Raw genomic sequence first — 21,444 nt, 5'->3', positions numbered from 1 at the left:
GGCAGCTCAGGTTGGCACCTGCGTCCCCGAGGCCCCGCGTGGGCACCACCTGGCTCCTTTCCCAGGGAGAGTCCTCAGGACCCTCACCTGCAGGGCTGTGCTTCTCGGCCCTCAGCGGGCAGTTAGGAGACGGTCCAACCCGCGCAAGCACCGGCTCTGTGGATTCCCGTGACTCTCCGTCGATCTGTGTTCTAAACACACACACGAGCTCCAGCTCACAGGGTCCCCTCTTCCCCCCTGCAGCTTCTCTCTCCCACAGCAAGGAACCTGCGAGTTCTCATTATCTGCAAAATATCTCCTTATTTGTTCAACGCTGGTAAACATACAGCCTCAGAACCTCTAACCTACCCCAGTGAGAATGGGCCGACCAGCCGCAGGACAGTGTCCACACACAGAGTTCCTGGGGTCGGCGGTGTGGCCACAGGACCACCAGGACAGTCACCTTCGTCACGGACTGCACCCCCTACATCCTGCTTGATAGTTTTAAAATTAACATAAAGTTCAGTCTTCGGGGTGCACGTTTCTATGGGTTTGGCAAACCTTCAAAGTCCCATCCCCACCCCCTCGTTACCAGACGGAACAGCCCCGTCAGCCCAGACCCCCTCAGGCTGCCCCCAGCCCCGCCAATCCCGACAGTTTTGCCCTTTCCAGAATGTCCTGCACTTCCCAAGTGCCTGGAGGATCCCCCGCCACCGCCTGCGTGCAGCCTGGGGCAGTGATGGCTATAGCCGCCGTAAACACTGCCAACCTGACTCAGGATTTCTCTTGGGTGAACGTTAACTTTATTTTTAAAGACAACTTGATTGCAAAAGATCATATTGCAAAATAGACAACAATAGTTAGAAAAACCCTGAAGGAGAAAAGTGAGGGAGCTGGCCCTGCAGATACAGCATCTATAACTTCAAAAGAGTGGTGCTGGGCTTCCCTAGTGGCGCAGTGGTTGGGAGTCCGCCTGCTGATGCAGGGGCCGTGGGTTCGTGCCCCGGTCCAGGAGGATCCCACATGCCGCGGAGCAGCTGGGCCCGTGAGCCATGGCTGCTGGGCCTGCGCGTCCGGAGCCTGTGCTCCACAGCGGGAGAGGCCACAACAGTGAGAGGCCCGCATACCGCAAAAAAAAAAAAAAAAAAAAAAAAAAAAAAAAGAGTGGTGCTGGGGCAGCTCCAAAAATCAAGTCAAGTCAAGTATGTTCTCACGTCAGCACAGGATGAGGGTGGAATCTCAAATCAATGGGCAAAAGGTGAGCTTTCGATAAGTGGAAGGAGGATACCTAGAGACCTGCGTGGGAAGGGTGACACGGACCCTTCTCTGCCCTGCCCCGTCGGCATCCTGCATCAGAGATACAAATGCAGAAATGAAACTACACACGCACTGGCAGAAAACAGACAGAGTCTTCTAACCTAGGACTAGGAAGTACTTAAAACCCAACTGCTATGGAAGAGTGATCAGTTCATCCACGTTTAAACAAAACATGCCATAAGCAAACTAAAATACCAAAATGATTCTAAAAATGATACACTGACTTGAAAAATGTGACTTGTATTGCAAATATCTCTATAATCTGATAGAAAGATGGGCAAAAAGGCAGGTGCCCCACTCGTAAGGAAAATGCAAATGAAAACTACAGGGACATAACTTCATACAGGTCAGGGTCAGGCTGTGGGCACACAGGCTCTCTGCTGATGCATCGCTGGTGGGACAGCAACAGGGGCAGCCCACGTGGAGAGAAATATCACAGTTACTCACATCTAGAAGGCTGCACTACCAAGACCACACAATTTTAACCTGAAAATGATAATAACTACAAAAGACTGAAGACATATCAACTATACATAAATCCACGGTAACATAGCACTTTAACATCACATTTTTTAAAATGTGATGTTCACTTTGTTTTTTAATTAGTAAACTGGATTTTTTACAGCAGTTTCAGGTTCATAGCAAAACTGAAAGTACAGAGTTCCCATACCCCCCCTGCTACCTCCCTGCCACGCATGGGCTCTCCCACCATCAGTGTCCACACCAGGTGGGGCATTGGTCACCGCTGAGGAAGCCGCACCGACAGGTCATCACCCCCCAGAGTGCACAGTTCATGCCGGGTGCCGCGGTTCACTTTTGGAAGCTGCTTCAGCACTGAGTTCTTACTCTGAAGCCAGACAAAAGAATCACGAATCAGGCACGGATCCCACCTTTCCTGTAGGGACGGTATTTTGGAGTAACCAACTGGTCCACGATGGAAATTCTTCCTTACAGGCCTGCTCCAGCTGATAACACAATAGGAAATATAGAATTAGAAATTGCCAGGGACTTCCCTGGCGGTCCCGTGGTTAGGACTCTGCGCTTCCACTGCAGGGGCCTGGGTTCGACCCCTGGTCGGAGAACTAAGATCCTGCATGCTGCGCGGTGCGGCCAAAAAAGAAAAGGTATCGCCAATCTGCCAAGCCCGCTGGAGTACGGACCTACTGACTCACCAGGGATGTATGCGAAGCTGTGGGGTCAGAGGTCAAAGGCTGACAGGGACTCTGCAGTGGATGGGGCCAACTGGGGCCACCCCAATGTGGCCCCATAGCCAGAAGAAAAGGGCAACGCTTCTCAGGTCTCCGTGCACACTAGTAGCCCGAGGCCCTGGCTGAAACGCAGGTTCTGATTCAGTGGGTCCACGGCGGGGCCCGAGGCTCTGCACTTCTAACCAGCCCCAGACGAAGCCAATGCTGCAGACCCACATTCCACACTGCGTGGTGAGGGCCCAGCACCACGTATGGAGCCTGGTAGCTGGGGGAGATGAGCCTGATTCAGTCAAGCCTCAGTCAGACTACCCGGTTACAGCAGAGGAAGACATGGCCATTCAAGGACTCGCCAGGTCAACCCGAAGTGTGGGTGTCCTCCAGGACAAGTGACCTCGTTTCCCCAAAACAGGGGAAGGGGGCTTGAGACACGCCATCAAGGGCAACGTGCAGACCTCGCTGGAGCCACAGGGAGCACACTGGCTGTAAAAAGATGTTTTCTGGACAACTGGAGAGGTGTGAACATAAACTGGAAATTAGTTACTGAGGAATTATTAGGTTTTGTTTTTATATTAGCTACGATAATGGCATTCTGTTTACGTAAAAGATTTACATGAAAAATATAATGTCTGAGGTTTGTTTTATAACACTCAAGCCCCAAAACCAACCGAAACACAAAACAAGTGAGGAGGGAGGACAAATGGTAAAAGTAATAGGTACAACAGGATTCACTGGATTATCCTATTTTTATTCAAAATTTTCCTTTAAAAAATTTCATAAAACAAGCTTTAAAAACTACAGCACTATGTGACATTACTATTTTTGCTTACCAAGTCTCAAGGAAAAAGCGTAACTTAGAGCAAAAGAGGAAAAAAAGCACAGACTGCCTGCTAGTCCGTTCCTCTAGATTTCACCTTCCATCAACCATCACTTATCTCCTTAGCTACTGAGCCCACACCCTCCTAGCGGCACGAGGTCATTTCACAGGTAAGAAGGCCCCGCCTTTCACCTGTGAACTCACCAGCTCATTACCACCAGAGCAGGGTCCCCAGTCCCCTGCTCAGCTCTGCAGAGGCCTCACCACTTACTGCCCTCACTGCTTTGTTTTAAAAAGGCTTTAAAAAAAGTCTCCAAAAGAATTCAGAAGGTGTGGAGTCCTTCACTGTGCTTGGTTTTCCCCATCTTTCCTTCAATCAGAATAGTTCAGATCCGGGACTTCCCTGGCAGTCCAGTGGTTAGGACTCTGTGCTTCCATTGCAGGGGGCACGGGTTTGATCCCTGGTCAGGGAACTAAGATCCCACAAGCCACGTGGCACGGCCAAAAAGCAAAAAAAAAAAACCCCAGATCAGACCCAGCCTTCATTAAGGATTCAAACAAAAAAGAATACCAAACAAGAAAATCCCACCTTATTACTCTTCCATACTCTATTAAAATGTAGCTTCATAGAATTTTTGCTAAACCTTTCATTTTTCTGCTGGTTTTTTACACCCTGTTCTTTTGCTCACACAAACTCCTTCTGGTCTTTAAAAAGAGAAGATTTCAAACACAGCGTGTATTAGGTAGTTGGACACAGTAGAAATGTGCTCTGATGGGTCTAAGCAGAAAAATCCCCTGTTGAAAGGCCTCTGAGTAGCTCACAGAATTTCCAAAAGGAATGCAGAATGACGCTAGGGAAATAGCAGGCGCGAGGAGGCAGCAAGGGCCACGGCTGAAGACACTACAAACTCAACCCGGTGAAGACCCTTCACCACCGCCCGGAGAAATGCCACTTTGCTGCAGCTACAGCTGCCGTCACCACCAAACACCACACTCAGGGGCAACCACTAGCTCCTGATCCAGTCTAATGGGCTGAACTCTGGCTGAGCTCGCACCTTAGCCACTAGGAAGGCTGGGAAAGTGACCATCTGTTTTTTTCAGCTTCTGCTGGGTGCTCTGTCTGCCATCCATATTCAGAGGGTACGGCGTTCCCTCAACATAGGAAGGGGTTTCCAAGGCTGGAAAGCACGAAATTAATAGGTCTTTGGTTTCCACACTCAAGATAATTTGGTGGTTCCTCACCATCAGAAAGCTCAAGAGAAAAGGGAAATATTTTAGAATTTTCCAGTTACATCTGAACTTAACACTCTATTTCATAGGGACAGCTCAGGCTCAAATAATAACCTACTGTACAAACATCATGTTAACAACCTGTTGCTGATAAAGGACTTCACAGTGAAAGCACAGAGACCGCAGATCCAGCACCTCCTCTTTCCCATGGCACACTTCAACAGACAGCACTTCTCTTAAATGGGATCCTGCTGAGACTCTCCCCCGTTTGGAACAGCACCAAACCAAAAATCCAGAAAGATCCCTACACACCTAAACAAGACATCAGCAAATCAACTCTGTAGTAACAGTAGATTTCTGCCCCAAAGAGCTGAACAACCTGTGGACTAAGAATGTTGCCTGCCATGTCAGTAAGGAAGGACACTGCAGCCATCAGCCATCAGTAATTGCAGCCACTCTCCAACCTGCAGCCTGAGAAAACTCACGAAGGAAACAAGGAATGCCTGCCATCAAGGAGTCATCACAATGCAACTACCCCAGATAGTGAGCCCTGAGGGGACTCAGGATGAGAAAGCACAGGACACTGGCCCCAGAGAGCTGAGGTGCAGATCAAAGGAATGATTTCAGTGAGCCCAGACTCTTGCATCTTTCCATACATAGAAAAGCGCTAAATTCCTTAACTTGAGATATCTGGTTTTCCGTGATTAACGATAATCTTTTGACATTCCGACTACCTGCCCTTTGTTGCAAAAACTCCTATATATCCTGGCTCTCCCCTCGGGGTTGAGATGCCCCGGCTTGAAGTCCTAAGGATCCCTGAATAAAACATAGCTCTCAACTTTCAGCCTGTGATTTTTTTTTTCTTCAGTCGACAAAACCCAACGAGCCTGGGGCTCCCTCAGCCTCTTTTTTTTTTTTCCCTCAGCCTCTTTGCTTCCCTTTTACTTGAAATCCTTCAGTGTCATGACTTTTTCAGTTGATTGTGTTAGAAGGTGGCGGGGAAGGGAAACTGGACACAAAGAAATATCAACAAGGAAGAGGACAAAATCTACAAAAAGCAAACAAATGTAAGAATAACAACCAAAAAAGTCACAAAAATCAAAGCCTATGACAGGTAGTAACCAACACACCTGCACTGAAGGTGAACTGGAGGCACGTTTCCCCAGGAGGTGGGGTTGGAAGTGCTCAACGAAGCAGCAGGGCAGGAGGGTGTCACCTCTCTCTGCAAAGGGCCGGTGTGGCCAGAGCGCGGGCAGCAGTCGAGAAAAGAGAAGAACCGGGCAGAGGCTAGAAGCAAATCAGGAACTGGGGAGTGAGTGAGAGGCACTTCAGGAAGGTTCTGGAAGCACCGAGGCTGCGATTTCCTTCCCTGAGCAGCTTGGGGCCTTTCTGAACCTTCCGGGCAGAGGCCGCCCAGTCCCCCACGGCCTTTAGGATGAGGTGACAGCCGGGAGCCACCGAACCCTCTGAAGCCCCTTCAACCAAGATTGTGTCTAGCTTTACATCCTGTGTCTTGTGTTTTTCCAGCACGAGGGGTAACACTCAGTACGCGTGTTCACATCCTCCTCCTTCCTACCCCCCAGCCCGGATTCTCCACGGGCCCCGAGGCCGAGAGACGCGTTAGCAGCATCAGCGTCCCTGCAGAAACGCCCTCTCGTCTCCCGTGGGGCGGCCGCCGTGGTACTCCCACCCTCGGCCCGCGGCAGAGAGCCGCACGTGCGGTCCAAACCCCTCTTTTCATCCAGCAGCCCCAGGCGGGACCCAGAGGCCTCGCAAGGAGGTGACCAGCAGCGCCCACCGCCCACCGCCCATCTTCCGCTTCCGCCGACCGGAGACCGGGCAGGGGTCGGAGGCAAGACCCGAGTCACGTGGCGTCGCGGTCACGTGTCAGGTCCAGGTAACATGCGAGGCGGGCGCACGTCTGAGCTCTCTCACTCTCGCGAGATGCACAGGGGTCACGTGACGGCGCGGGCGCGGGCGCGGCGCGGCTTCACGTGACAGGCGCCGCCGGTCGCAGGGTTTGTTTCCTGCAGCGGGCGCAACACCGGGACCAGCTACCCTCACGCCGGCCGGGTCAGACCCCGGCCCGCCCGCCCCGGCCCAACCGCCCACGACCCCGCCCGGCTCCCGTTCGCGCCCATGGCGGCCCCCGGCGGCGCCCGGCGATGGCCGCTGCTCCTGCTGCTGTTCGGTGAGAGGCCGGGCTGGGGGCTGAGGGCTCAGGGGCTGCGGGGTGAGGGGTCGGGCAGGTGTGCGGCGCTGCGCGGGCCCAGAGGGATGTGGGGCGGCGTGAGGGGCGGGGGGCTGCTCGGGGGCCGGGAGCTGCGGGGCTGGGGTCGGGCCGGGCCCGGGGACTCCAGGTGAGTCGTCCGGCACCGGCCGAGGCGGCTGCGGGGGGAGGGGTCGGTCCAGGTGCCCAGAAGTGGACGACGGAGGGAGGGCCCGGCGCGGCCCTCGGGTGCCAGACCTCGGGTTGTGGGGTCAGTCAGCAGTGACTTGGTGGTTTCTGAGCGGCGTGGTTCGCGCCCTTATCTGGGGGCACGGGTGGCCCCGAGGGCTGCGTGCGGCTGCAGCCGGAGACGCGGGACCGCATGGGCCTCGGTTTGCGCCCGACGCGGGTGTCCGCGCAGGAGAATAGGGCGGGCGGCGACCCCGGCCTTTAAGAGTTCATCCTTCGGGCTTTTAACCTTCGCCCCCAGCAGCATGGCACGGAGCGCTGACGCGTGTGTTTATGTCGTTGTGAATTTTAATTACGTTCTAATGACTTAAAGTTGCCCTTGAGAGTTTCGGGGAGCCCACAGTGGGCAGAAGGAGGGGGGGCTAGGCCTGGCCTCCCAAGGGTCGTCTCCATTTCTAGTGAGTCGTCAGGAGCGCTGCCTCTGTGTGTGTGTGTGTGTGTGTGTGTGTGCGCGCGCGCGCGCGTGTGTGTGTGTGTGTGCGCGCGCGCGCGTGCGCGCTGGGCCCACGGAACTCGGGAGCTGTCCGTGGGCGCCGGTGTTTTATCCATTGAGGAATTTTGCTGTCATTTATCTGTCCTAAGGAGAAAGGAATTGTGCTGACTTAAACAAGAATCACTGCATGGTTTGATTTTTATGGCTACTGAGAGCTCTCTCTGTAGCACTTTCTCACCTGGTCCCCACGATACGGGAAGATTAAAGTGCCAGGAACTGAAAAGAGGTACCGGAGCTCACTGGTGGGCGCTCCCTTGAGTTCAGCAGACACAGAAGCAGTCTCCCAAGTACCTGCCGGGAATTCTCGAAATATCTACTCTGAAGTTCTTTTATTGTGACAGAATGAATTTTGGTTTCAGGATTTTGTTTTGCCTGTTGCGTAAAATGAGTTCTTTGAGCTGCAGGACCAGCGCAAGGGGTGACCTTATTCCAGCCGCAAACCCGGAGCCTTGCTCTCCCCAGCAGGTGTCATGAGTTTTTTTTTTTTTTTTTTTTTTTTGCAGTACGCGGGCCTCTCACTGTTGTGGCCACTCCCGTTGCAGAGCACAGGCTCCGGACGCGCAGGCTCAGCGGCCATGGCTCACGGGCCCAGCCGCTCCGCGGCATGTGGGATCTTCCCAGACCGGGGCACGAACCCGTATCCCCTGCATCGGCAGGCGGACTCTCAACCACTGCGCCACCAGGGAAGCCCTGTCATGAGTTTTGAGAGGGCCTGCTGGGACAAGTCTTGTCGTGTCAGGGCGGCTCATTGTTCTTTATTAGAAGAGCTCGCGTGCATTAGAACTGTCACATTTTGTTTCATGTTTTAAAAACTCACCTGATGGAGAGAAAAATCCATACTTCCCTACATTGATATCTTGGAGTATCACGCATGCAGTTAGCTTTATCTCTTTTTTTGGCCATGCCACGAGGCTTGCAGGATCTTAGTTCCCCGATCAGGGATTGAACCTGGGCCCCCAGCAGTGAAAGAGCGGAGTCCTAACCACTGGACCGCCAGGGAGTTCCCATAATTAGCTTTTTAATGTCCATTCCATCATATCTTTTAAGTTTTATGTTCAGTTAAAAATCCAACTTTTAAAATGGTCTGTTAAGAGCTTGTATTTAGTCTGTTTAAAATAATGTCTATTTTAATGCACAATTTCACCAAAAAGCATCTTTTCTAAAAATATTTCAAACTTCTAAGTCACAAATTCATCCTGCTTTGATAATTAGAAAGTAAAGTTTCCTTTGTGTTTTAATACTTGGTAGAAAGCATAGACAAGTGTGAACTGAAACTTCTTGATACATATGATTAAGTATATTGCATAACGGGGCTCTTGACTGTTGATGTCACCGGGATGACCTCCTTCCCCTTTCCGAATGAAGAACTGTTGCTTAGGAAGTTTGAAAAAACGTTTTATACCGATTAATGTTACCCTCGCTTCTGGGAGTTTGCCAGTTACCCAGGTTGGCGACCTAATTTTTCACTAGATTTGAGGTCAAAATGTTTTGGGTCCATAATTTTGAATTTATATTGTTAGATCCATCCCAGGCTGTATTAGTCCTTTCTCCTCTCTGCGTCCGGAAGACTTGACTGTGTGCATGTACAGCACATGCTTCTACTGGAGCATTGGTTCTGCTGTGTTGTGATTATTTTCACACCTGTGTCTTCCTTATGTTACAGCCTACCTCGTGCCTCACACACAGTAAGTGCTTAGGACGTACACGAAGAGATGTCCAGTGGTCCCTAACTAAACATGCACATCAGCTGTTCAGAAATGTACATACTGGTCTCTAGAGTCTGTGACTCCGTGTCTGGGATGGAGCCTTGGTCTTTCTTTTTTTCCTTTACATTTTCACAGGTGATTATGTATCACTGGTTAAGAAGAATAAAAATACTGGATTCAAGAAAATCGAGCCAAGAGAAATTAGCAAGTGATTTCTATTAAAACAGTTTAACAAAGAATGTATTGACTTTTTCCTCTAGATGGCAGTTTCTTTCATATGGAAGTGAGTGTGTCATAATTTGAAGCATATTCACTTGCTTATCAAGTGCTGGAGAGAAAGTGTGGTTCAGGTGTGGACCTCAGTGTGCCGCTGGCCCGTGGCAAGCTCGGCGGGCACGTGCTGTGAGTCAGCAGACCCAGTTCCAGATCTGGGTCTGCACCAGCACTAGCTCGAGCACAGTAGTTAACTTTGTGCTTTGGACTCCACATCTGTGAAAGGAAGTCGTCATAGTGTCCGCCTATGAAAGTTGTCACGATGGTTTATAGTTACCTGCAGGGTGCACTACACGTGCTCGTTAAATGAAACGCTTATTTGACGGTTTGTGTCAGGTACCAAGGATTCAACAATAGATGAGGGCCGTGTGGCACTAAACGCATCGATAGTAACAGCTAACACTGAAAGCAGGCTGATGCCTTGTACCCAGCACTCCCCTTGCTTTGGCTCGTTTCCGTCTTACAGGTGCCTAAACCGAGGGGCGTGGTGGTTCCTCTGGGCCCAGGGTCACAGTCAGTTAGTGATGGAGTCTGTTGGAGACTGAGATCTCTCATCGCAGGCAGGCGTGCTCCCACAGCTGCACCTGTTTCAGAGACTGGAGTGTCTCCAGTGGGAGTGTTGTGCAGGAATAAGCCACTCGTTCCTCTGCGGGACCCCTGGCGAGAGGTTGGCGTGAGCCTGGCGTGCGTGCCGAAGAGGAGCAGCTCCTGGTGGTGCAGGTTCTGACTTTCAGGAGGGACACCCCTCAGATTACTGCACACATCCTAGCTAGTTTGAGATGGTGGTTGTCTTTTATAGAGTTAAAAACTAATTTCTGACTATTAGCATACGTGTTTCTCTTGCAGTTTTTTGTTGTAATGCTCTTGTACACATTTTTCTCTTGACCAAAATTGGCTCTGGTTTCTTGTTTTAATAGTGGAAAATTTGGGGGCCTCTAGTGCTGCTGATGCTTTTTGTTTTGTTTTGTGTTTCTGGGGGTTTTTTTGGCCGCACCTTTTGGCATGTGGGATCTTGGTTCCCCGACTAGGGATTGAACCCGGGCCCCCTGCAGTGGAAGCGCAGAGTCCTAACCACTGGACCGCCAGATAAGTCCTTGATGCTTATTTTAAGTTTGTTTTAGTAATACTAGTTTGTTGTCCTTTGAAAGCTCGACCTTCAGCATGTTTACTAAATGAAAAAATAGACTGAAAAGTTATTTATGAAGTGTTTTCTAGTTAAGTGCTTTGAGTCAGTAGAATGTTTTTTGGTGACTTAGGGACCTATTTTATAGGAGGGTGGCTTGGTAGGAGCTGGCCTGTGCGGGCCCTTATGGGAGGTGGCCGCCTGACCTGCTGTGCTGTGGCACGTGTGACAGCATGTGGCTCCAGCGCCCGGGCCGTTGAGGGCAGCTCAGGCCTGGGGGCGCCCGTGTGCACTGTGAGCTGGTCGGCGTCCGGTGTTTCTCTGGCCTCAGCACCCAGGCTTTTGCTTCTGCTGCCGAACCTGTGTTTGCCTGGCTGGCATCTCTGTAGCTCTTGTGCACTTACTCCGTCGCTCTCAGAGACGTGTCTTTAAAAACCTTCAGTGTAGGGCTTCCTTGGTGGCGCAGTGGTTAAGAATCCGCCTGCCAGTGCAGGGGACACAGGTTCGAGCCCTGGTCCGGGAAGATCCCACGTGCCGCAGAGCAACTAAGCCCGTGCGCCACAACTACTGAGCCCACGAGCCACAACTACTGAAGCCCGCACGCCGAGAGCCTGTGCTCCACAACAAGAGAAGCCACCGCAGTGAGAAGCCCGCGCACCCCAACCAAGAGTAGCCCCCGCTCACCGCAACTAGAGAAAGCCTGCGCGCAGCAACGAAGACCCAACACAGCCAAAAAATTTAAAATAAATAAATTAATTAATTTTAAAAAAAACTTCACTGTGTCAAAAATGCATTGTGGGATTTTCTCTAGGCTTTTAAAAGGAACGTTCATCCATTGGAAATGACTTTAGTGGAATCTTGCCGCAGTATTCGGGGGGGCGGGGGTTAAAATTTGCGAAGCGCAACAGACAAAATTTTCCTTGTCTGCCCTAGGTTGCTTCATTTGTAGCAGTTTTTCTTTATGAACACAGATTTTGATACTTCCTTTACCTGAGGCTTACAGGAGGGTATGCAGGGTTTCTGTCTATACTGTTCGCTTTAGGCTTAAGTAATAGTTGCTCTGAAGGTTTTATTTGGTGACGGTCCCAAGGGTGAAGTGAACTGGTTCACTGGAGTCATTTTACCACGTCAACAACAGGGACTTCGGAATGAAAGCTAGTTGGCTGTCCTCGGAGTGTGCTGCCTGGGTCCCATGTACCCTTAGAGCCATCATAGCCAGATGTGCCACTGCTTGATGAAGGGCGTGCAGGGATCTTAGCTGCCGAAACAAGGAGGTGTGTTCCTGGGAGTGTGGTAGTGCCCGGTGCTGGCTGGTGGCTGCTTGGCTTTAGGATGGTCAGGACACCTGCCCGTCTGTGAAAGAACCCTGTGCTAAGGTGTGTGGCTGTCACTTACCTTCTCTGACTCAGGTCGGAGTGCATTTGCTGCTGAGCTGCCTGCTCGGGGTTTCGGGGTGTGGCCCTGGCCCTGAGAACTAGCTCAGAGTGGTGGCCACTCCCAGGTTGGAGGACCTGTGACAGCTGCCTTCCGCCCCTTGCCTCAGGCACTTGGCGGCTATACCTACAGAGGCGGAGTGGTGTCCTAAGGTCACACAGCCAAGTCCAGGTCCAGTGGAATTACTGTATTTTGAGGGCCTTCTGGATATGGGCAAAGAGCTCTGATCTTTGAGTCTGCGGCTTTTCTTGCCACGTCGCCAGTGCACGAGAGGCAAAAGCCGAGCCGACTCTTAAGTAGCAATTTGGGTCCACAGGGTTTCTGTAGAAGGTCAGCATTTAGTTTACGTTGAGTCCTGCCTTCAGGACCCCACCCCGCGTCACCGAGATCCTCTTGGGAACGAGAGTGGGCAGCCTGGGCTCGGGGTGACTCAGAAATTGACCTGTGACTTCCCGGTACGTATTTTGAAGAAAAGCATTGAAGAGCTAATGACAGGTTGGCAAACTGATGGGATGGGTTTAGAGAGAACATTTTCAGACCAGTCTCCAGGAGGGACGGAAGCCCAGCTGAGCCCCACCTGCGGGATCTGTGTGTCTAGCTCTTCGGCGATTTAAGTAGCTTTCCTAATAACAGCTGTATTGCCGCAGCTGTAGACAACCAAAATTTTCTAAAAGGTGTGTGGTCATTTCTGTCTTTCCTGGAGTTAGCAGGCCTCATGCATGGTGCGTCAGCTGTGTTTGTGGTGAAAGATGGCAATGGGACAGCTTGTATCATGGCCAACTTCTCTGCCGCCTTCCTGACCAGCTATGACACCAAGAACGGTTCTAAGGTAGGAAACACCACGGCCCTTCATGCCTTGACAGTCTTACACGTGTGTGTGTTTCTTGTATGTTATACACTGCTGTGTCTCATAGGCTGTTAATACCTGTAACAGTCTATGCATTTTATATACTGAGGATGCAGTCATATTATACGAACCATTTTGTGCTCACTATTTTATTGTGAGCATTTTTCCAGTTTTCTTCTTGATTATCTTTTGTAATCACAACGTAGTACTTCATTATGTTAATCACGCTAACTTACTAACCCATCCCCTGTAACTAAGTTTTCTTATATTCTTTTTACGTCCGGTGTACAGCTCTGTGAATATAGCTTTTTTGATCTGTTGAATCTGCTTTAGGTAAACTTACGCTCCAAGAATCGTGTGTAAACAGGTGCTCGAGGTGCAGTGCCACTGTACTAGTTTGATTAGAATGTCCCTTTTGGTTCTGTTAAAACAGCTTTGCACCTCTGCAGGATGAGAAAGGCTTTTTGCATTTACCAGATCCCTAACAAATAAGCAGCCTTTCTTCGTTACGTCTTCCTCCGTGAATTACCTGTTAGTGGACCTTTCACTTTCTCTTTCCATTTAACATTTGTTCTTGTAAACATACTCTTGTCTTTTGTTTTCAGTGCTTTGTTGAAGCGGTGTTTTTCCTTACCCGTCTCCACATCCAAGGCACCATATCTGTTTTCTGGCACTTGGAGGACAGTGGGGGCCCAGGACTGCTGGGAGGACGAGTGGCCTTTTCAGAGCCCTCTGGACGTGCCAGCTGCCTGGCCTCCTCAGTTCATCGGCCCTGTCTGGATATAAATGTGGCCTCTGTCAGAACAGAAGAAGGCAGGGAAAGCGTCATTCCACAGAAATGTCTCCAAGTGTAAAGACTTGTCCAAGCACCTTTTATTTATTAAAAAAAATTTTTTAATTATTTTTGTTAACGTGGACCATTTTTAAAGTCTTTATTGAATTTGTTACAATATTGCTTCCGTTTTATGTTTTGGTTTCTTGGCCACAAGGCATGTGGGATCTTAGCTCCCCAACCAGGGATTGAACCCACACTCCCTGCGTTGGAAGGTGAAGTCTTTAACCACTGGACCACCAGGGAGGTCCCCTAGGCACCTTTTATTCTAATATTCTACTTCACTTCTTTTTGCTTGGATTTTTTAAAACGTTGTTTCATTATATACTAATCGCATTACACAACTGGGAACATCCGTTTGCTGTAATGTGCCTTCCCACTTCACACAGTGTGTCTTTGTCACAGGCGTGGTCTGTCCATCAGGACAGTGCTAGGACAGTTTCCCACGGGTCCTTCACCCAGTCCGGTTCATCGAGATGAGCTTTGGTGGTTTTGTAGTTGTTTGTTTTGCTTATAATAGTTAATTCAGACAATTCTGCAGTCAACTCCCCCTTCTCCTTGTTTAGAGAGACATATTCTTTAAATAAACTTTTCTGTGGCAAACACGAGGTAATGGCTTTTTTCAGATAAGAGTATCAGCTCATCCTGAAGCCAACGTGAATTATTTCACTTTACTGAGATAACTGTAGTTTTAATTCTCTTGTAAATTAAATCATGTTAATGAAGAACAGTTTTAAATTAGTGAATAATTAGGTCATCCTTGCCTTGCACTTGAGTTACTTTCTGGTCTATTACTTGACATGTAATACTGACTTTCATGTTTTTTTTTTAATTGAAAATGAATGCATTAATAGTGACATCTGAGATGGAGCTGGGGTCAGGGCATATGTCAGATCTTTGGTGTTTCTGAGCCCCTTTAGTAACCTACACCCTAATTGTGTTCCACTGTCATCATGTTTGTTCCAGAGCGTGACCTTTGAGCTCCCGGCCAGTGCAGAAGTATTAAATAGCAGCTCTTGTGGCAAAGGAAATGCTTCTGACTCCAGTCTCGTGATCGCTTTTGGAAGAGGCCATACGCTGACCCTCAGTTTCACAAGAAATGCAACACGTTACAGTGTCCAGCTGATGCGTTTTGTTTATAACTTGTCAGATACAGAGATTTTCCCCGATTCGAGCTCCAAGGGTAAGAACCAATATGGACCAATTATGGGGTGGAGAAAACTGGGTCAGGGGAGTATCTAAAATTGCTTGTAAGCACTTCCAGGAGTTAAAGATCGATTTTTTTTTCGTGTAGAAACCAAGACTGTGGAATCTGTAACGGACATCAAGGCAGACATAAATAAAACGTACAGGTGTGTGAGCAGCAAGCAGGTCCGCCTGCAGGACGTGACCGTCACGCTCCGTGACGCCACCATTCAGGCCTACCTCTCCAATGGCAGCTTCAGCAGGGAGGGTGAGGACCGCCCCTGGCCCAGCCCCCATGGGTGCCGGGGAGACCTGCGCGTCTTCAGAGAGCTGCCCCTGCCCCTCTGTCTTTCGAGAAGGTTACCTCTTTCGGTGAGGGTGGATTAAAACAGGCTAAAGGGGCAAAGCAGTTCAAACCCTCTCTCTTCCCTTGTTACAGAGCTGATGGGGTCAGGGTCATAGGCTGTCCTTCAGCTCAAGCCGCTGTCTCTACACAGAGACCTCACCTAACCTCAGTCCAGCTCGGGCAGGCCCGGGGCAGGGGTGGGAGCGACCAGGGGGGCCTTTCAGGGAGACCACGGCCCCAGGGTGCACCCACCAGCCCAGCCCTGTGGTCTCGGGTGAGGTAGTCGACCACTTATTTCCTCACCTGTGAAGTGAGGATGCTCACCTGTCTGCGGAGGGTGTGAGGGCTCGCAGGAAGCTCCTGCCGGGTGCTTCTCTGGGCGCCAGCCGGAGTCTGTGGTAGAGTGTGTCGTTTTCTGACTGCAATTCCCCACATCCTGCCAGGCAGCTCGCTGTCATTTCCTGGGGGGGAGGGTGGTGTCCCCACTGTCGTTCTCTGTGTTTAAGCCTTGCCCCGCAGCCTTCCCTGGCGGCTCGAAAGCAGCTGGGGTGCCTGCTGACCCCGCGGCCCTCCATGCGGCCAGCTGCAGCCCCAGGCTGACAAGGGCTTCTGGGCTCTGCACAGCCAACAGCTAAAAATGGTGTTTTTGCTTATAGATTAACGTTAAAAAATAACGTTTTACAACACATAGAAATGATATAAAATTAAGTTTTGCTGATCATAAGCAACATTTTAGTGGGACACAGCCACGATCACCCACCCGTTCCTGTGGCTGCGCTCTCACTGTCACATGGCAGAGACAGGTTGGGACAGGCACTGCAGCCACCTGGCCAGTGGGGCTCCCGTGTCCGGCAGGATCGGATGCCAGCCCCGGGCCCCCCACAGGACTGACGTGTGTTCATCTTTTCATCTTTCATGTTTGATGCGTGGATTCTTGTTAGCTCTTCTGAGACTGTTAGAAGTTCAAAACAGAAATTGCTTTTCAGTGAAGTTTATCACACGTCTCACCTCCTGCCCAGTTTGGCCTTACTAACTTTTTCATTCCTTGGGAACCTGAGTCTCACTCCCAGTCTAGCTTAGGTGCGGGCCGTGCTAAAACATCTCTTTCCACTTGAAACTTCATCGGTGCAATGTGCAGGTTTATCTGAGTATCTGCAGCTGCCGGGAGACCATCAGGGGCCTTCGGGGTGCGTGAGCTTCTGAGAACCGTGAGAAGGGCGCTGGGAGGGTGCACAGCCCCGCCCCTCCCCCCCCCGCCACCACCCGTGGGCTCCCCGCCTCCCAGAGGCCTTCCCGGGGGAGCACGCGCGTCCCCGAGTGATCCTCTCGGGTTGTGAGCCCTCTGCGGGAGGGACGTTGGTATCTGTCGTAGGTGTCAGGCTGGTTAACACAGGTAGAAGGGAGAGCGCTGTCACCCACACACATTCTAAACTCCTGAGGTTTTCTGACTGGCGGTTAGTAAGAGCTTCATGGAGACAGCAGGTCAGACGTTACAGTGGCTCAGTGGTCGGGTAGACAAGGACTTGGAGACTGGCCTGTTCTCTCGTTTGTCTTAACGTGGTTTGTGCATTTAATCATTTGTGTCCCGTGACAATTGATAAGTAACTGATAAAACTGCTTTTAAAAGCGCCAGTGTCCCAACGTCTACCTGCAGCTTAGCTCCAGGAGGGAGGCGGCAGTGCCAGCCGGTGCCCCCGGGGCCAGGCATCTCGGGGGCACTCACCCAGTTGAGCCCACCTCCCAGAGCTTGGGTTTTGTTTCTCTTTTTTGCCCTCTTTCTTCTCTAGAATAAAGCACTTCCCTCTACAAGTTGTGTGAAGGCCGGTGGGGCAAGGTGACCCTCAGGGTGGCCTAAGTTACCCATGTCCCGGTCCTCTGGGGTGGACGTGGTGTCCGCACCTGGAAAGGAGTGAAAGCTGGACTTGAGCTTCGGGTGGTGGACGGGTTCCAGCTGCTTCCCGAGCGGCTCCCACCGTGGAGGTTTGGGCAGGCTTCCGTGGTTTGGCCTAGGAGACCCGTGGGAAGGATCGGAGTTGGATGCAGATCGTGTGACCGTTAGCGCTAAGCTTGCTCACTGTCCACGGAAACAAGGTGGTAAAAGGAAGAGCCTGGGTTGGGGGTGCCGGATGCCCTGGGGTTTGGGGCGTTCGTTAACCTTCAGAGAAGGCGTGTCTGGCCTGTCAGCCCCTGTGGAACACGTACAGTTACTTTTCAGCTTTCGCCTCAGTCATCTTTGATTTTGAATATAAATTTTTGTCGTAAGCAGTCATGGTGGGTCAGATTCTGAGGGACGGGGTCGTATGCACACCCCCAGTGGGGCCTCCGGGGCCGCCCCCGTCTCCTGATTGTGTCTCTTGCCACTGGGCTCCCACTCTCCCCCTCGCTGGGCCCTCCACCCGCCCCGGATGAGCGCCCACAGCAGTTGGCTGACCCCGGGCACGGAGTCTCGGCTCCATCCTTGACGGGTAGGGCCTTCTGGTGCCCGTCCTTCCTGGGGCCGCTGCCGTTCTCCTGCGGGCACCACGCCGATGGTCCGGGCTGGCGATGGTGTGTGTGTCCAGCATCTGTCCCCACGGCCGCAGAGCCCAGGCACTCCGGGCCGCTCTGCTGCTGTCTCTGGGACCATTTCCAACCCGGCGCCCGGCACAGGAGCTCGGAGAACGTATATGTGAATTGTTGCCGTTGCAAGTGGCCTGGGTCCCCAAAGCACGGGATGGAGTTGAGGTTTTGTTCTGACCTCACGGGGGGAAGGTTTGTCCTGCAAGGGAGGGTGTCCTTGCGGACGAGGGGCCACCCGAGGCCGAGGTGGAAGGGTGTCCAGTGGGAGCTGCATGCGGAGGCAGGGGGGCCAGGCCCCCAGCGGGCCCAGGCCGAGCGTCGCCAAGGTGACCTGCTCCCGTCCAGGGTTCCAGAGCAGCGTTAGTTAGCCCGCATCTCCCTGGAGGCCTGGAGGTCGTGTTCTGTGGGGCGGGGCCCCTTGAGAACGTCAACTGGGGCCCAGGGTGGGCCCGGGGTCCAGGGTTCCTGGAGGTCCTGAGGCGGCGGCACGACTCACCCCACCGTCCCCACAGAGACGCACTGCGAGCAAGACGGGCCCTCGCCGCCCACCCCCTCGGCGCCACCCAGGCCCTCGCCTACCCCGGCGCCCGAGAGCCCCTCGGTGTCCAAGTACAACGTGAGCGGCGCCAACGGGACCTGCCTGCTGGCCAGCATGGGGCTGCAGCTGAATGTCACCTACAGGACAACGGACAACACGGTAGGCCGGCCGGAGCCCTTCTCCCCGCCCTGGGCCTTGTGGACCAGGTGTCCCGGGCTGGGTCGCGGGTGCTGTGTGTCCCGAGCTGCTCGGCCGGACCCCCGTCCCACCTGGGCCGCTGTCTCTGCAACGGCAAGGTTGAGCCTCCCGACCCAGGCTGTTCTGCAGCCCCAAAGCCTCCAGTGTGTGTGGTCACCACGGGACGGGTGCGCTGGCCTGGGAGCTGGTGGGGTTTTCTTGGACGCTTTACTGCTCCGACACTCGGGTTGTCTTTCTACTCTTCCCTTGAGATGACATTTCTCCCTGAGGGTGACAGTCTGGGGATGGAGACAGGGGCCGCCCCCCGCCGTGGGGACGTGAAAGCAGGAGAACAGCCGACGTACCCGGAGGACCGTCTGGCATCCCGAAGTCTGCCCCTGTGTGAACTGGTCGTGTTTCCTTCTGGTTTGGGTCCACGTGAACGTGGCCTTGAAGCCGCTGCTCTTGGGCTGCCTCTGTCCCTCCAGGAGCGTGGGGCCCAGGGGAGGGGAAGCTGACCTCTTGGCCCTTCTCACTAGACGGTGACCAGAGAGTTCAACATCGACCCCAACAAGACCACCTTCGGGGGGAACTGCACAGCCCAGCTGGTGACGCTGGCGCTCCGCGGCAGGAACCTGCTCTTGGCGCTGCAGTTTGCCATGGTGAGGGCCCCCGCCTGCCTCCCAGACCCTCGGCCCCACCCTCGTCTGTCAGCAGACGCCTCGCGCTTATCCCGCAGGCGGGGCAGGGGCGACCCGGGGCCTCAGGTGCTGTCTGTCCTCCGCCCGTCCTGGGGGCGGCGTCTCTGCGCCCTCTGCTCTTCGTACCTGCCTGGGAAGGGCCGCGTGTGCAGTTAGCAGAAGAGTAAGGGAAGGGCCCCTGGTGGGTGTTGGTGGTGCACTCTGCAGGTGAACTGCTGGGCTTCTCCTGATGAAGTTCAACTTTCCTAGGAAGTTAAATGTTGACTTTTCTGGAACGTAGCTCCTTCAGTCCGCATCTCAGCAGAGTCTGATTCTGTAACAAGGTCTGTAAGGAGCTGATCAGGATTCATGTTCCCGAGACGACAGGCTGCCTTTTATGGGCTGGGCGCTCTGCAGTTTCCTTCTGAAGCTACGGGCGCGGGAGGTCACCTTTATCACCGGGTGCCCCGCCCCCAAGCCTGATGGTGACCGCGTGACTGTCGTCTTCTCCCTAGAATGCAAGTTCCAGCCGCGTTTTCCTGCAGGGAGTCCAGCTGACTATGACTCTGTCCGATGCCAGAGGTAAGACCGCCCCCCGCCCCCAACCGGCATGCCTGTGCGGGTGCCCCAGGGCACTCATCCCCGCTGCCTTTGCAGACCCCACCTTCAAGGCCGCCAACAGCTCGCTGAGGGCGCTGCAGGCGGCCGCCGGGAACTCCTACAAGTGCAACGCTGAGGAGCGCGTGCAGGTCACCGAGGCCTTCTTCCTCAACATATTCAGGGTGTGGGTCCAGGCGTTCCGCGTGGACGGGGACAAGTTTGGGCCTGGTGAGTAGGCGAGGGTGTGGTCCGCGTAGCTAACGGCTGGGGGACCCCTTTCAAGTCAGAGAGATTTTGGCGCCAGTTCCCCTACCTGCGCCACCTGGCCTCTGCACGCCCCAGCCCGTCTGCGGATGTGCTCACGCCGCCCTTTGAGCAGAGAGCTGGCGAGGCCGTGCCCCGCGGGGGCGTGTGGGCACCGGCGTCCAGCGTGGTTGCAGTGGCCCCCGGGTGGCGGGCGGAGGTGGGCAGCGCAGGCCGTCTGTCTCCGCAGTGGAGGAGTGTCAGCTGGACGCGAACGGCATGCTGATCCCCATTGCTGTGGGCGGCGCCCTGGCAGGGCTGGTCCTCATTGTCCTCATCGCCTACCTTATCGGCCGGAAGAGGAGCCACGCCGGCTACCAGACCATCTAGCCGGCCGCCCGCACCTGCCGTGGACCAGCAGCAGCTGCACGGCCTCGGGCCGTTCCCTGGGCTTAGACTGCCATTGAGGGGGCACCCTTTCTTGCAAACTGGTTTTCAAATCTGCTTCGTCCAATGTGAAGTTCATCCGGCCACATTTACTATGCACAAAAGAGTAACTATGGAAATGATGGTGTTAATTTTGCTAACTGGGTTAAATATTTTGCTGACTGGTTAAACGTTAATATTTACCAAAGTAGGACTCTAAGAGGGGTGGGGGGTAAGAGAGCTTTTCTAAATGGGCACTGGCTCCGCTGTCATTTGGCTTTTAAGATTCCGGTGTTTGGTCTCTTCACTCTTTACTCAGACGTAAGCCTTACAAAGGGAGAGTCTCTGGTCTTAATGCTTTGATGAAGGCTGGTAGCTGTGAGCCTGACACGAAGAAATTAGTAGGAACGAGGATCGTAGGGCAAGCGTAAGAAGATGCAGACCTGGGATGCTTCAATTAAGCTTTACAAGCCGGGGCGGGCCCGGCCCCTGGAGCATCAGGGCTCCTGGGCGCCGGGTCCTGGGGCTTTCCACACTCTGCCACTCGAGAGCTGCACTTTTTAAAATAGAAATATGGGCGTTATTTTTATTTACTTTCTTGTAAAGTGATTTTCCGTCTTCTGTTGGAGGTTTGGGGTGACCCTTTGTCTGCACTGTGTATAATAATTGTTTCACTCTGATTCATCGCTTGCAGCTCGGTGGGCTGTGTGCTGAGGATCGTCCCCTCCTGGGATGCGTTGCCGTAACGATGCTAATAAAATGTCTCTTTGTTTGTCTGTCTGGACCTCATGCTTTTGTCGGCTCCCGGCGAGAGGTCGCGATGGGCGTGCAGTGGGCAGGGTGTGCCTGGGGGGCTGCTGTGTAGCTGGTCCTCTGGGTGGCGACTTGAGGAAAGGCCAGTCTTCAGCTGTAATGGTACAGCATGTGGAGCCCTGTGGCTCTGGGGACAGATCACCCCATGGAAGATGTCCCCCGG

The 21,444-nt window shown here is 52.9% G+C and overlaps 1 protein-coding gene across 1 annotated transcript; it reads left to right on the top strand.

Moving 5' to 3' along the window:
- Nucleotides 1-6,624: 6,624 nt before the first annotated feature.
- On the top strand, nt 6,625-21,244 carry LAMP1 (lysosomal associated membrane protein 1). The gene is made up of 9 exons (XM_079721572.1): nt 6,625-6,739; nt 12,743-12,864; nt 14,681-14,897; nt 15,009-15,167; nt 18,317-18,501; nt 19,059-19,181; nt 19,715-19,781; nt 19,857-20,027; nt 20,293-21,244. The coding sequence occupies exons 1-9, from the start codon at nt 6,688-6,690 to the stop codon at nt 20,430-20,432; spliced, it is 1,236 nt and encodes a 411-aa protein (XP_079577698.1). The 5' UTR covers nt 6,625-6,687; the 3' UTR covers nt 20,433-21,244.
- The last annotated feature ends 200 nt before the right edge of the window (nt 21,245-21,444 follow it).

The sequence above is a fragment of the Hyperoodon ampullatus genome (genome assembly GCF_949752795.1).
Source record: "Hyperoodon ampullatus genome assembly, chromosome: 16".
Taxonomy (NCBI): domain Eukaryota; kingdom Metazoa; phylum Chordata; class Mammalia; order Artiodactyla; family Ziphiidae; genus Hyperoodon; species Hyperoodon ampullatus.
The sequence above is the reverse complement of the archived record's forward strand: the minus strand, read 5'-3'. Positions and strand labels throughout refer to the sequence as shown.

Coding starts and splice junctions, on each gene's coding strand:
- LAMP1 (XM_079721572.1), top strand. CDS start 6,688: ATGGCGGCCCCCGGCGGCGCCCGGCGATGGCCGCTGCTCCTGCTGCTG. Junction 6,740..12,742: donor GCTGCTCCTGCTGCTGTTCG/GTGAGAGGCCGG, acceptor TCCTGGAGTTAG/CAGGCCTCATGCATGGTGCG. Junction 19,182..19,714: donor TGGCGCTGCAGTTTGCCATG/GTGAGGGCCCCC, acceptor TCTTCTCCCTAG/AATGCAAGTTCCAGCCGCGT.